Here is a 13,715-nt window from a genome sequence, read left to right on the forward strand (position 1 = left end):
TCATTCCATCTTCTAAATAAAATGCTCTGGTTCTAGAGGAAACAGAGCTTGGAAGTGAGAGTGAAGAAAGGTGGGAGATTTAATGGCGGAAAATTAAATGCTTTTTGTTTTGTTTTCTGTATTAATAATTTAATTAGTTTATTCTTACCAAAACAACTGGTATACATTTGAGCAGATCGAGAAGAATGAAGGAATTTCCCGGCACTCCCGGCACCCGCACATCGATATTTCTGAGGCTATTCCAATTAGTGGTGGGTATGGCCTCATTAATTGTCTTCAAGTTAACAATTGGTAAAATCCAATTCTCTTTTATAAGGTAAGTTTACATTCATTATCTATGTAATCTTCTTAATTAACAAATTCAAAAATTATACGAGATTTCTTCAACCGGATCATCATAGTCTATTCTCGACGAAGAAGAAGAAGCAGAAAAAATGTGAATCTTGCATGTTACTTATAATCCAAGTCTTCTTCCTTGACGGATGTAAAATGTTTTGAGTATTTTTTTTATTTTCAGAAAGAGAAAGAAGATGATGTAAAAAAAAAAGATAATAAGACACCGGTTCATGTTGTGGGACACAGAATTGCTGTATAACCCCAGTAGTAGTAGTAGCAGCTCACCTGTCGTTTCAACTGTTTGGAAATTTCAATGGAATGGATACAGTTAATTTGCTGGCATGGCATGGCAACATATATAAAAAAATGTATTTGTTTAACTAATTCTAGCTAGCAACATGTGCAGATATATGATTGTTCCGACCGTTTGGCAAATAATGTGGAGCGCCGTGATGACTGTTGCAGACGCATGGTCGTTCTGGAAGGAGACTCGTTTCCACAGTCGCCTTTCGGTGTCCATTAGTGTCGTTGTAGAGTGTGTAAGTACTCTATCTATATATATATATAGAAGCTAGTAATTACTCCTATTTTCATTTCATTTGAAATTAATAACTTGACTTGTTGTAATTTTATTGTATTTTGAAGATCACATTATTGGGATCCCTCGGAGCAGCGTCCATATCGGCTGATATTATGGACCTTTACATCCATGAACCCGCTCATAAGTCGGATGTAAGGATGTTCCAGAGCTACATTGCACTGACGTTTATTGGATGGATTCTGACCGCCTTCTCGTCTCTCATCCTGCTCTGGATATTACCGGGTATTCATCTTCTACTTGTGTTGTTGGGTTACTTATTATTAGTTGAAGATTATTTGAAAACAAATTTGGATCAAGATATAACATTTAGGTAGGAAGGCTTTGTATGTACTATTGTGTGAATATGGTTAATTTTATTTGGACAGCTAGCTAGCTAGCTATCTATCTTATGTATGTTTTATTTGGACATGAATAATGAATTACTATGTTGTCTCTATAAAATTGGTCAACCAACCTATCTAGTGCATACATATGAGAGAAACAACAAAATAATAGATAGTAAGTAAGTAAATCTTTATATGATTATATCTACTCATTATTGACATTAGGAGTTCCCTACCGAGTCATTACCATCAGAGACAAAATTATTGTCATTATGGAGAGAAATTAAGTATTAAGTTAAGATCATGCTTACTACTAAAGTCAAGTCAAACTGTCGACACAGTCATCTTTTAAAAAGCAAACCATAAAACACCCACGATACAACACCAACCATAATAATTGGTAGTGGTATTTGATATGCTTTAAAACATACATTATAAGATGAAGTGATACAATTGAAGACATTTTTTCAGCTATATATTACTATTGCTTTGTGTTGAGATTGGATTTACAAATATTACAAATATGGTATATTCATGATACACAATCTTAATACAAGGAAATGGTATATTCAACAAAAGAAAAATATATATTTTGGTGTATCATTTTGATATTAAGAAATAAAATTAACACAAAAGGAAAGTAGATCTTTTGTTATGGAAATACACTTAGAAAATATGATAAGAATATTTTGGAAGCTATTTGAGAGATTTGCACAAGATATTGATATTAACCTAATTGAGGCTTATTTAAAAGTGCAGTCGGGCACTTTAGAAAGCTAAGTCTTTGCCTTGAGAGCATTGCTTCCTTGTGAGTTGTGTGTGAAGTTTCATTAAAAGAGAATCATTGTAATACTCCAACAACATTCTTGATAATAAAGTTGAGAGCCTCTTGTGCTTCAAAGTGGATGTAGGCCTGTTTTGGCCGAACCACTATAAATATTGTGTATGCGTTTTTTAGTTTGTTTTCTTTCGTTTCCGCAATTATTCGATGTTGTCGTTGTTCTTGAATTAAGGGATACTTCATCCCCTGATATCCCAATGGAAGACACTTATAAATTTAGGTGGAGACATCATTAAACAACTCTCTAACGAACCAAGAATAAATCATTGCATTATCTTTCAATGTGAGAAGATGAATAAGACCTTGAATGAGATTCCTAGTCATAAAACGGGGCTAGATGAGAGGCTCGGTCAATTCGAAGTCAAATGAGCTCATTGAATTGGCATCTGATGCGAGAAGATGAATGAGACCTTGAATGTGATTCCTTATCATGAAAAGAGGCTAGATGAGAGGCTCTATCAATTCAAATGGAAGGACATTCGCAATTTCTTTCGAAAAAACTATGAATCATGGTGAAAACAATTGAAGACAATTAGAGAAGTATGCGATTCAAGTTGGTTGAGTGTGCAAAGTTCAAGGCAAGATGAGTGCCAACTGTTTTGCTAGATCTGGAGCTTGAGTAAAGAGATGATGTTGGATACCTAATTATTTAGAAGATGTAAGTTTGTCTTAGGTCTTCTCAACTTTCGATCAATATCTTATTTTGAGGAAGTAGACATTGTATGTTTGTCTAGGGTGTCCTCGGTTTTCGACAGATATATGATTTTGAAAATTTAGACGATAGAATATTGTCTTGGGTCTTCTCAACTTCGATCAATATCTTGTTTTGAGAAAGTAGACGATCGATGTTCATCTTGGGTATTCTCGGTTTCGGTAGATATCTGATTTTGAAGAAGTAGACGATGAAAGTTTGTCTTGGTCTTCTCGGCTTTCAATTGGTATCTTCTTTTGAGGAGTAGGCGATGTAAGTTCGTTCTGAGTGTCCTTAGTTTTCGACAAATATCTAATTTTGAAAAGGAAGAAGACAGAGATAGGGAGGCGAATCAAGACAAAGGAAGGTGTTAGGAAAAAAATATATGTTTCTTCAACTACTTTCTCATCACTCCCTAGATACCTATGATTAGGTACTTCCACAATTTGTGAAGATACATTCCATATGTTGTGAGTTGTGTGAGGTTTCATTAAGAGAGAAACATTGTAATACTATTCCATATGTTGTGAGTTGTGTGAAGATACAATTTGCTTCCTTGTGAGTTGTGTGAGGTTTCATTAAGAGAAAAGCATTGTAATACTCCTATAACATTCTTGATAATAAAGTTGAGAGCCTCTTGTGCTTCAAAGTGGATGTAGGCCTGTTTTGGCCGAACCACTATAAATATTGTGTATGCGTTCTTTAGTTTGTTTTCTTTCGTTTTCGCAATTATTCGATGTTGCCGTTGTTCTTGAATTAATGGATACTTCATCTCCTGGTATCCCAACACTTTGATCTTTTTAAATATAACTCTACTTGTTACCTTTTATTTCTTAACTCGTAGAGATGGATATCAGCCTGCCAGACGTGTACCCTGTGGTAGGACCGATACCGGCTCCTGTGGATGACATGCCGAGGATGACTGACATACAGGGTATGCCTGGAACAAAAGGCAGCCTTCTACTCCGCATCATTCAGTTTGTCTTCGCCGGAATAACCCTATGTGTCATGGCCACCACTAGGGATTTTCCCATGGACATCAGTTCATTCAGGTTAAACAATATTTTATACTTTTATGTCATCCCTAGATTGTATTTTAATAGGTTTCACATTTGCTTTTCATTGTCTTATCTGACATTAGTTGTGTTGTGTTATGTGTTGTTTTGTTTGTGGCACTAGATTCCTCATGGTATCGGTCATTATCCAGTGTCTGTGGAGTCTGTGCATGGCGGGGATGGATATCTTTGCCATGTTGGTCAGACGTAGGCTGATGAATTTTTCCATTTTGACACTCTTCGCTGTTGGTGACGGGGTATGTATTTAAAACTATAGTTATTATTATTTTTGGAAGTTCCCATCATAGATGGATCATATGTTGATTGATTATAATATTTTTTGTTTTTGTTTCTACAGGCGACATCGTCTATTCTCTTTGCTGCATCTAGTGGGTGCGCAGGAGTCATGTTCCTTATTCAGCACGAACTTGAGACGTGTTGGGTAAATCCCAATCCCTGTGTACCCTTAACATGTTTCATTAGTATCTCATTCATCAGTTGGTTGTTCTCATTTTTATCGTTTGTCGGTAACTTCTGGTGTCTCGCTTCTTTAGTGTAGTCGTCCCTCATTTCCTTGAACTCTTTTTTGCACATAACCACTTTTCTATATAAACAATTTTATGATGGAAAGAATTCTCAATACAAATATCATTTTAGAATCTGTTTATTTCAATTTATTTATATATAGAATGCATCTTTTTCATACCAATTTATTGATTTGATGGTATTGTTTTAGATGAAATTGAATGAATTTGGAATTTGATTGTTGGAGTGGTATTTTCCTTAGACTGGGATTTATTCTCAATTTGGAAAATGACAATCCTATATTACCAAGATTTACTAATATGTCTGTCTATGAGAAAACTGGTCAATGAAACTAACTTCAGTACAATTGTTTGTGTTTATGCCAATTTCTGTTGGTCCAGGCTGCATTGCATGTGTGGAAGACCATAGTAGTAAATACTCCCAAGACTCTAAATAAAAGAAATAATGCCAGTTTTGATGAATACTTTGATCTCTTCTCTTGCTTACAGATGTGATAGTTTAGATTTCTGTTTTATGCTTATCATTTGTTTTACACAGAAATACCTTTGTTCTTAGCTTTGCTGGGCCAAGCTGCTAAGATTTTTTTGTCACAAACCTATGAGTTAGACTTACCTTCTGTATATTTGTCCCAATCTATGTTTATTGTCACAAACCTATGTTCTAATGGGGTAATAAGGAGTGGGCTAGAGGCCCCTGTAGGGATATGCACCTGTGTAGAGTTTTCCTCCAAGATTATGGGATTGTGATCTGACGACTATTAGGTCAGCTTAACTGCACACTATTCATTATACAACCTTTGTTGCTCATACTCCGAATTAGTATTTCGGATTCGAATTAATCAACTTAATGCTCACCACTAATGTAATCCGTGAAGAATTTTTTTTTTGCTAAAGTTTAATAGTCAAATTATTTTGTTGTGACAATCCTTCACACATTACTTAAAACACGGTTTATTATTATACCCCTATGTATTGGTCTGGGCTGTTTGGGCATGTAACCACACTAGATATTAGATGTCTCGTATTATTGTAATTAACATCATATGTTCCAAATAAAGGTGAATATAATATAATATAATATAATATAATATAATATAATATAATATAATATAATATAATATATATAAAGATTTTGATGATAATTAAAAGTTGAAAAGAAGATATGAATATAATTTAAAAAGTTATAAAGAAATACAAACAGGAGAAGTTGTTCTAATTGATAGTATATAATTATATAATAATTAGTATTGAGGTATTAATTAAGAAACTATTTTGGGGGCACTTGGAGGGAGGGATGGTGGCCCCCTAAAATTCAAAATTATTACCTATTTTATATAGCCCCTAAAATTCAAAATTATTACCTATTTTATATAGCAAGCTTTTAAAAAGAATATTAATTGTATAGTGGATGACTTACAAATTTTATAAAATTATTCAGAGTTTCGATTCTCTCAAAATGCTTACAATTATAGCAAATATTTCTATGATTAATAATAATAGATCATTAATATGTATTACCACCTTAAATTAAATCAGCAATTATAAAAATATATATATATATAGATAACCGAAACTAATAATATATGATGAAATGTCTTAGGTGACTATAAAATCAATAATTAAACTACAACATGATTAAGCACTTATATATTATATGGATATAATTTTGATTATACTAATTCTAAATTTAAAGATTGATATTTTCAATTCTATAAATAATAAATATGATATTTAGTCAATTGTAAATTTTCATTTGTTCATATTTAAATATGTTTCCATAGTAAATTACCTTAAACAAACTGAACATCAAATAAATTGGAATGAATTATTTATATAATATGTTGACCTATTTTTATATTAGAATTGTAAAAATGAATTTATAACTTATTTTCTCAATATAAGTACTACCACTAAGGATTCAAAAATTAAAGTTAAAGGTATGTTTAAAAGGATAAAGAAGAATGTAACCATGCTAATTTGTTCACTTTGAAAAAACCATTTTTGTTCGATCTGCTAGAGATATCTAGTCTATGTTGATTTTCCCCTGTAGGTATTTATTTCTCTAACCAAACATTTATAAATATAAATTTAATGTGATTCTTAAAAATCATATTATTCTTATATACACTTCTTTTAAGAATTACAATATCAAAATAATAATATAATTATAACTTATATTGTATTAATTATAATTATAACGACACTTATCTCATAAACATAAAAAAAAAAAATATGTGGTTAAAAAATTATGATATAAAAATATTATCACACTAACCACTATTGAGATATAATAGATAATAAATCATTTTTGTATTGGACTTAGCCCATTATAACCCCTCTCTTATGTATATATAATTCTACACTAATATTAATTATTTTAAAAACATATATTTTTTACAAATATTGTTAGACATAAAACAAATATTACAAAATAAAAATATTCATAAATTATAAAAACACTTTACCCATCAATTCCTACATATTAAATATAATATTTAATAACTTGTAATTTTCAGTTAATCATATTTTAATAAATTTTATTATATTAGTATTTTCATTTTTAAGCTTTGGAAATAAATTACTTTCAACAAAAACAAGAAATGAATTGTCAAAAAATTTTAATGCTTTTTAAAATTAATGATTAAAAAAATATATATACTGTGCTCTTACGTATAAACTAGGGATTCAAAATTTTAAGTTAGTGTGAGCTTGAAAAACAATTTGGTATGACTTACAAATAACCAAATAATTGTTAATAAAATGAAGGATAAATGTAAGTTTTTTTATTTTAAAAAAAATAGATAAAGAATAATGAATTAAATTAAAAAAAAATTAAGAAATTATGAATTAGTGTCACATTTTTATTGTTAAAGAAATATTGTGGTGGATTTCGGTCCAACCGAACCTTATATAGATTTGTTCTTCTTCCAACATTCAAATTTATACATAGTGTGTATAAATTTTAAATTATAAATGATTAGTGTATTATATATACTATCATAATAAATAAATTGATAGGTTTTGAAAAAATAATTTACATTATATTTTTATAAATTATTTTTAAAATAAATATAAATATAAATATACTAGCTAATATTATATTTTTTAATTAAGTTATATTTTATGTAAAGGTAAATTAAATGAAAGATTTATTTATAAATTATTAGTTTATTTTATATATATATATATATTATAAAAATAATACTCTGAAAATAAAAGGAGTAATCACATATTTTTATTATCAAGATTCACTTTGAACCTACAAAATACTTTCTTATGAATCACCCAATTCACCCGACTGCATTTTTCAAAGATAATTTAGCATTATTTGTTTTTAACATACTGAATTATAATAAATTTTTTCGTTATAGGATCTTGAATCGAATAAGAGTACCCGAACAATGATCAATAGTTATTCATAGGAAATCTGATCCATTTTGCAAACAATTTTTATTTTATTTTTCATTTTTCTTTCAAAAATTGACCCTTTTTTAGAAGGGATTTTCGAATTTGATAGTCACTCCCTATAATTCACATTCATCTCGAATCTCGAGTGAGAAGAATAATTAAAATAGTATGCACGACTAGAATACATTTCAAATTATCGATTTATACTAACTTTGATATTTTTAGAGTCGCAACCTAATTTACTTCTCGAGAAATTAGGAATGAACAATATTTTGCGTATTTAAACGCATTTTTAAAATTATGTTCGTAGTTCGATGTTTAGTTACACCTGAAAAAGAATTTCGACGTTATGCATCACGTCTCTATTTTAATCTTTTGATTATTTAAATAATATTATTTTACACCTTATTTATTTGTTTAATCTTAAACATATATCTTAAGATAATTTCAGGTCCAAAATTTATCTAGTTTTGATCTAATATATTTCTAAAACCTGTTTATAGGTTAATTTCATGTATTTTAAACTTAAAATATATGTAACGAAGTAAAAATATGGTACACAACTTACAAATCATTGTGAAAATGATCCACTTATCCCGAAGCAAACAAAGATTCCTAGCTCTTATCGAACTCCAATTTGACTCGAATCTTTCGTTTCCGTTTGGACATGGGTGCTTTTGACGCGCTTAAATATTTGCCTGATTTGGGCTTTCTCTTATTTTATTGAGGATCTCTTTGGTGCTTGAGGGCTTGGGTTATTAAGACGCAACATAATTAAATGGATAAAATTTATTTTAAATTTATTAATTCATTTAATTTATTTATATCATTTTTATTTTATTTAAATAAATCTAAATTTTAATTATAAATATAAGATATGTTTCACGTTTAACCTGGTTTAAACGATTAAGTTGTATAGAGAGTAAATTATTTTTAATTATAATCCAGTTGATGAAGAAGTATATTTCAGCCCTTGGACGTCATTCATAACTTATTTTTATTCAATTTAGCCCCTGAACTACATAAATGAAATTAGAAAATTTGGTTTTGCCCCTACTCTTTCTACAAATGACCAAATAGACCATGCATTAATTACTAAAAACTCAGAAATTTTATGTTTGGTTCATAAATTTATAAATTGTTATATTTATATTGATTACAAGTTTAAAATTTATATGTCATTTTTTATTTTAATTTTTAAATTTATACCGTTTCAAAATTTATGAAATGGTCTAGCATTATATATATTTAAACTCAAATTCGATCGAGTATCAAAACTTTTACTCGAATTCGGCTCGATAATTCGAGTTACTTAAACTCGGAAACTCAAAAATTAAATTTTATTTACTAAATTACATATTTTACTAATCTAAATAAATAATATTTTATTGTACATCTCATGAACTCAAGCACTTTAAGAATTTACATCTAAATTAAATATAAAAAGACGGGAAAGACCACATTAAAAATAATAAGCGGTTCAGTCAAAACAATTATATTTCTCACTAAAGGAACCAAAATTACGATTAAGAATGTTTTATTCTCGAGCAAAGCTCGAAAAATCTCCTAAACTTTAATGATATTCGATAAAAATGAATATTATACTGAAACGACAAATGAGGAAGAAAATGAATATATCTTAATTACTCAAATAATAGATGACTAGAAAATGATATTTGAAAATCTACGTACTTTCTCATCCGACTTATATTATACAAAAATATATGTCGCATAAATACATAATATAGTATGCCTAAAAGCTATTAATGTTATTACTTGGCACGCAGACTTGGACATCCTAGCAGCGTAATGTTAAGACGAATAATTAAAAATTCAAATGGCCATAGTCTAATAAACTAGAAAATGTTGAATTCAAATTAATTCACATGTGTTGCTTGTTCTTAAAGAAAATTAATTATCGGACCATCTTTATCCAAAGTGGGAGTTGAATCTCCAACGTTTTTAGAAAGAATTCAAGGTGATATATGTGGGCCTATGTGTGGACCTTTTAAGTACTTTATAGTATTAATTGACGCATTAACGCGTTCGTTCCATGTTTATTTATGGTTAACTCGCAATCTAGCTTTTGCTAGACTAATTGCACAAATTTTTAAATTGCGAGCACAATTTTCAGATTATCCAATAAAGAAAATACGCCTTGATAATGCTAGAGAATTTACATCACATGCATTTGATGATTATTGTACATCCATTGGAATTACAGTAGAGCACCATGTTCCTCATTTACATACTCTAAATGGTTTGGCTGGTTCACTCATTAAAAGATTACAATTAATTGCAAGACCTATGTTAATGAGATCAAAACTCCCCGCTTCTGTTTAGGGACATTCCATATTTAATGCTACAACACTTCTAAAAATAAGACCGACAAACTATCATAGTTATTCCCCTATGCAAATAACTAGAAATGAACCAAATATTTTTCATTTGTGAATTTTGGGGAGTGCAGCTTATGTACCAATTACGTCACCTAATAGAACTAAAATGGGACCTCAAAGAAGGTTGGGCATCTATGTCGGATATGAATCACCACCAATTATTAAATATCTTAAACCAACTACGGATGATTTATTCACTACAAGATTTGCAGATTGTCATTTTGACGAATCGCACCTTTTGACAATAGGGGAGACAATAATCAACTGAAAAAAGAAATTTTGTGGAGAATTCTAATTGATAACAGTGATCTTCATACAAAACAATGTGAATAAAAAGTTCAGAGAAATCAATTGTCTGATGCTTTCAACGATGCTGCAAAAAGTTATAAAATCTTATATTGCAACGGCAAATGCACTAACTAAAATGAATGTCCCTAAAGGATAAATGTCAAGTGCTAATGAATCTACTGAACGTCAAAAGAGCGGTAGACCTTTAGGTTCCAAAAATAAAAATCCAAAAAAGAAAAGGATTGTGCAAATAGATGATTAAAACCCTAAAGAGGTTTTTGAAAAAGATATATCCCCTGAAGATGGTGATAGTAAAAATATTTATTCTAATGATAATGCAATTATTGAAACATCTTTCAATTATATAACTTCTAAAAAATCTTGGAACCGAAAGAAGATTGTAGTTGATAATATATTTGCATATAATGTTGCACTCGATATAATAAAAATGATGAGGATCTTGAACCAAAATCAGTTGATGAATGTCGGAAAAGAAATGATTGGCAAAAATGGAAAGAAGCAATTCAGTCTGAATTAGATTCACTGAATAAATGAAAAGTATTTAGTCCAATAGTCCAAATACCGAAAAATGTAAAGTTAGTTGACTACATATGGTTGTTTGTGCGAAAAACAAATGAAAATAATGAAATTCTCAAATACAACGCACGGCTTGTAGCCCAAGGTTTTTCCTATAGACTGGAAATTTATTTTGAGGAAACATATTCCCCGGTCATAGATGGGATAAGATTCAAGTATCTTGTGAGCCTAGCAGTACGAGAAAAGCTCGAAATGAGATTAATGGTTGTTGTAACTATTTATCTTTATGGCTCTTTAGAAAACGATATCTATATGAAAATCCTAGAAGGATTTAAGATGTCTGATTTATGAAAATCAAATCTCAAATAGGTTTACTCTATTAAATTGAAAAAATCATTGTATGGGCTTAAGCAATCTGGCCAAATGTGGTATAATCTCCTTAGTGTAATTTTGATTAAAAAAAAGTTATGTGAATGACCCAATTTATCCATGTGTTTTCATAAAGAAAAGTGGATCTGAATTTGTAATCATTGCAGTATTTGTTGATGATTTAAATTTGATTGGAACTCCTGAAGAGCTATAAACAGTTTTTGAATATTTGAAAAAAAAAATCGAAATCAAAGATTTTGGGAAAAATCTTGCCTTGGATAACAAATTGAGCATTTAGAAAATAGCATATTCATCCATCAATCAGCTTATACGCAAAAGGTATTAAAGCATTTTCGGATGGATTTTGGTCACCCGCTAAGTACACAAATAGTCGTCCGAGCACTTGATCCTGAAAAAGATCCATTTAAACCAAAAGAAGAAGATGATGAAGAACTTGGCCCTAAAGTGCCTTATTTAAGTGCTATTGGTGCACTAATGTATCTTTCAAATAACACGCGACCAGATATCGCGTTTGCTATAAATTTATTAGTGAGATTTAGTTATTGCCCTACTCGACGACATTGGAATGGAATAAAGCACATTTTTTATTATCTCCAAGAGACAATTGACCTCGGGTTATTTTTATTCGAAAGGTTCTCTACTAGATTTAATTGGCTATGCTATGTTATGCTGATGCCGGATATTTATCTGATCCACACAAAGTTAAATCTCAGATTGGATATGCTTTTATGTGTGGTGAAACAATTATCTCATGGAAATCTATGAAGCAAACTTTAACAATTACTTCATCAAATCATGCTGATATATTAGCAATACGTGAGCTAGCCGATAATGTTTTCAGTTGAGGTCAATGTTACATCACATTCTAAAGAATTGTGCTTGACTAATGAGAAAATTCTCCCAACAATTTTGTTTGAAAATAATTTTGTTTGTATAGCTCAACTGAAAAGAGGTTATATTAAAGGAGATAGGACAAAGCACATTTTACCAAAAAAAATCTTTACTCAAGATCTTCAAAAGAATGGTGAAATTGATGTGCAACAAATTAGATCAGATGAAAACTTAGCGGATTTATTAACCATAGCATTACCGACTTGTACATTTGAAAAACTAGTAAAGAGAATAGGGATGTGTCGAGTTTGAAATTTGAAGCAATACACAAATCAGGGGAGATATAAACACAAGAATATTATACTCTTTTTCCTTCACTAGACATTTTTTATTTTTCCCACCGGTTTTTTTTCTAGTAAGGTTTTAATGAGACATATTCTTTAGGTAAATTAACATCCAATGAAGAGTGTTATGAAACAACAAGCAAGTGGATGTTAATTATTCTCAACACATGGACATAGACTTTCTATAATGAATAAAATAGATATTTTTCTCAAATTTTATTTCAATTTTTTACTTTATGTGTTTGTGTTTGAATATTATTCTTCATTTATTTATTTCTTTTTGTTATTTTTATTAGATAATAGTACGTTGTTTTAAAAGAAATTTATGTTTTTGTCGGTAAAAGAATAATAAAATATATAAAACAAATCATAGTTTTTTTATTACTTTTGAAGCAGCATTGTTTAATTTTTTTTTATTTTTTTTTTGTTATTCAGAATCTTCCTCTCATTTCATTCAACATTGGACTATTGGAGTGGTCACAAGTACTAGATATTTCAAAAGAAGACTAAACATCTATTATTTGTCTTTGAAAGAAAAGTCACAATTGATTCAATTCTTTTTATTTTGTAATATTTACATGCATAACAAGGAAAAGTAAGTGTACTAGTTTAGAATGAAAAATAAAAATTTATTAAAATATTTATTGTATTTGACTAAATTTAATTTAAAGATTTTTATAAAAAAAAAATATTTGAACTGGAGCCAATATTCAATAAGAAAAATGAAAATTTGAAAACAGACTATATAGACAACCGTTTCAATTGGCCTAGTTTGATCTGTGATTTTTGTAAATTTATTTGTTGAATATTTATTAAAATTTTATTATTTTCTTCCTTTCACATTATAATTCTAATTAAATCATTTATTTCATTAAATATAATATATTTACTTATTTTTATTAAATTTTAAATACAAACAAATATTTTATTAATTAAAATATCAAATAACCTACTTTTTTTTATTAAATAGTTTTTTTTTTGACAAAATTTAAAAACAAAACTCTTAAAAAACTAATATCAAACTAGCTCTTGTTTGATTTTTCTAATTATTCTAACCACCATCTCGATCCCATAGAAAAAAAGTTTAATTGTATTCTAAACTTTCATTCAAATGCTTCAAATGCTT

At 29.3% G+C, this 13,715-nt stretch overlaps 1 protein-coding gene across 1 annotated transcript; it reads left to right on the forward strand.

Annotated features, from left to right (window-relative positions):
- The first annotated feature begins 3,638 nt into the window (after positions 1-3,638).
- On the forward strand, positions 3,639-4,887 carry LOC124924694 (CASP-like protein 5A1). The gene is made up of 4 exons (XM_047464693.1): positions 3,639-3,844; positions 3,972-4,104; positions 4,206-4,289; positions 4,774-4,887. Exons 1-4 carry the CDS (start codon positions 3,639-3,641, stop codon positions 4,885-4,887), a joined length of 537 nt encoding a protein of 178 aa, XP_047320649.1.
- The last annotated feature ends 8,828 nt before the right edge of the window (positions 4,888-13,715 follow it).

The sequence above is a fragment of the Impatiens glandulifera genome, chromosome 2 (genome assembly GCF_907164915.1).
Source record: "Impatiens glandulifera chromosome 2, dImpGla2.1, whole genome shotgun sequence".
Taxonomy (NCBI): domain Eukaryota; kingdom Viridiplantae; phylum Streptophyta; class Magnoliopsida; order Ericales; family Balsaminaceae; genus Impatiens; species Impatiens glandulifera.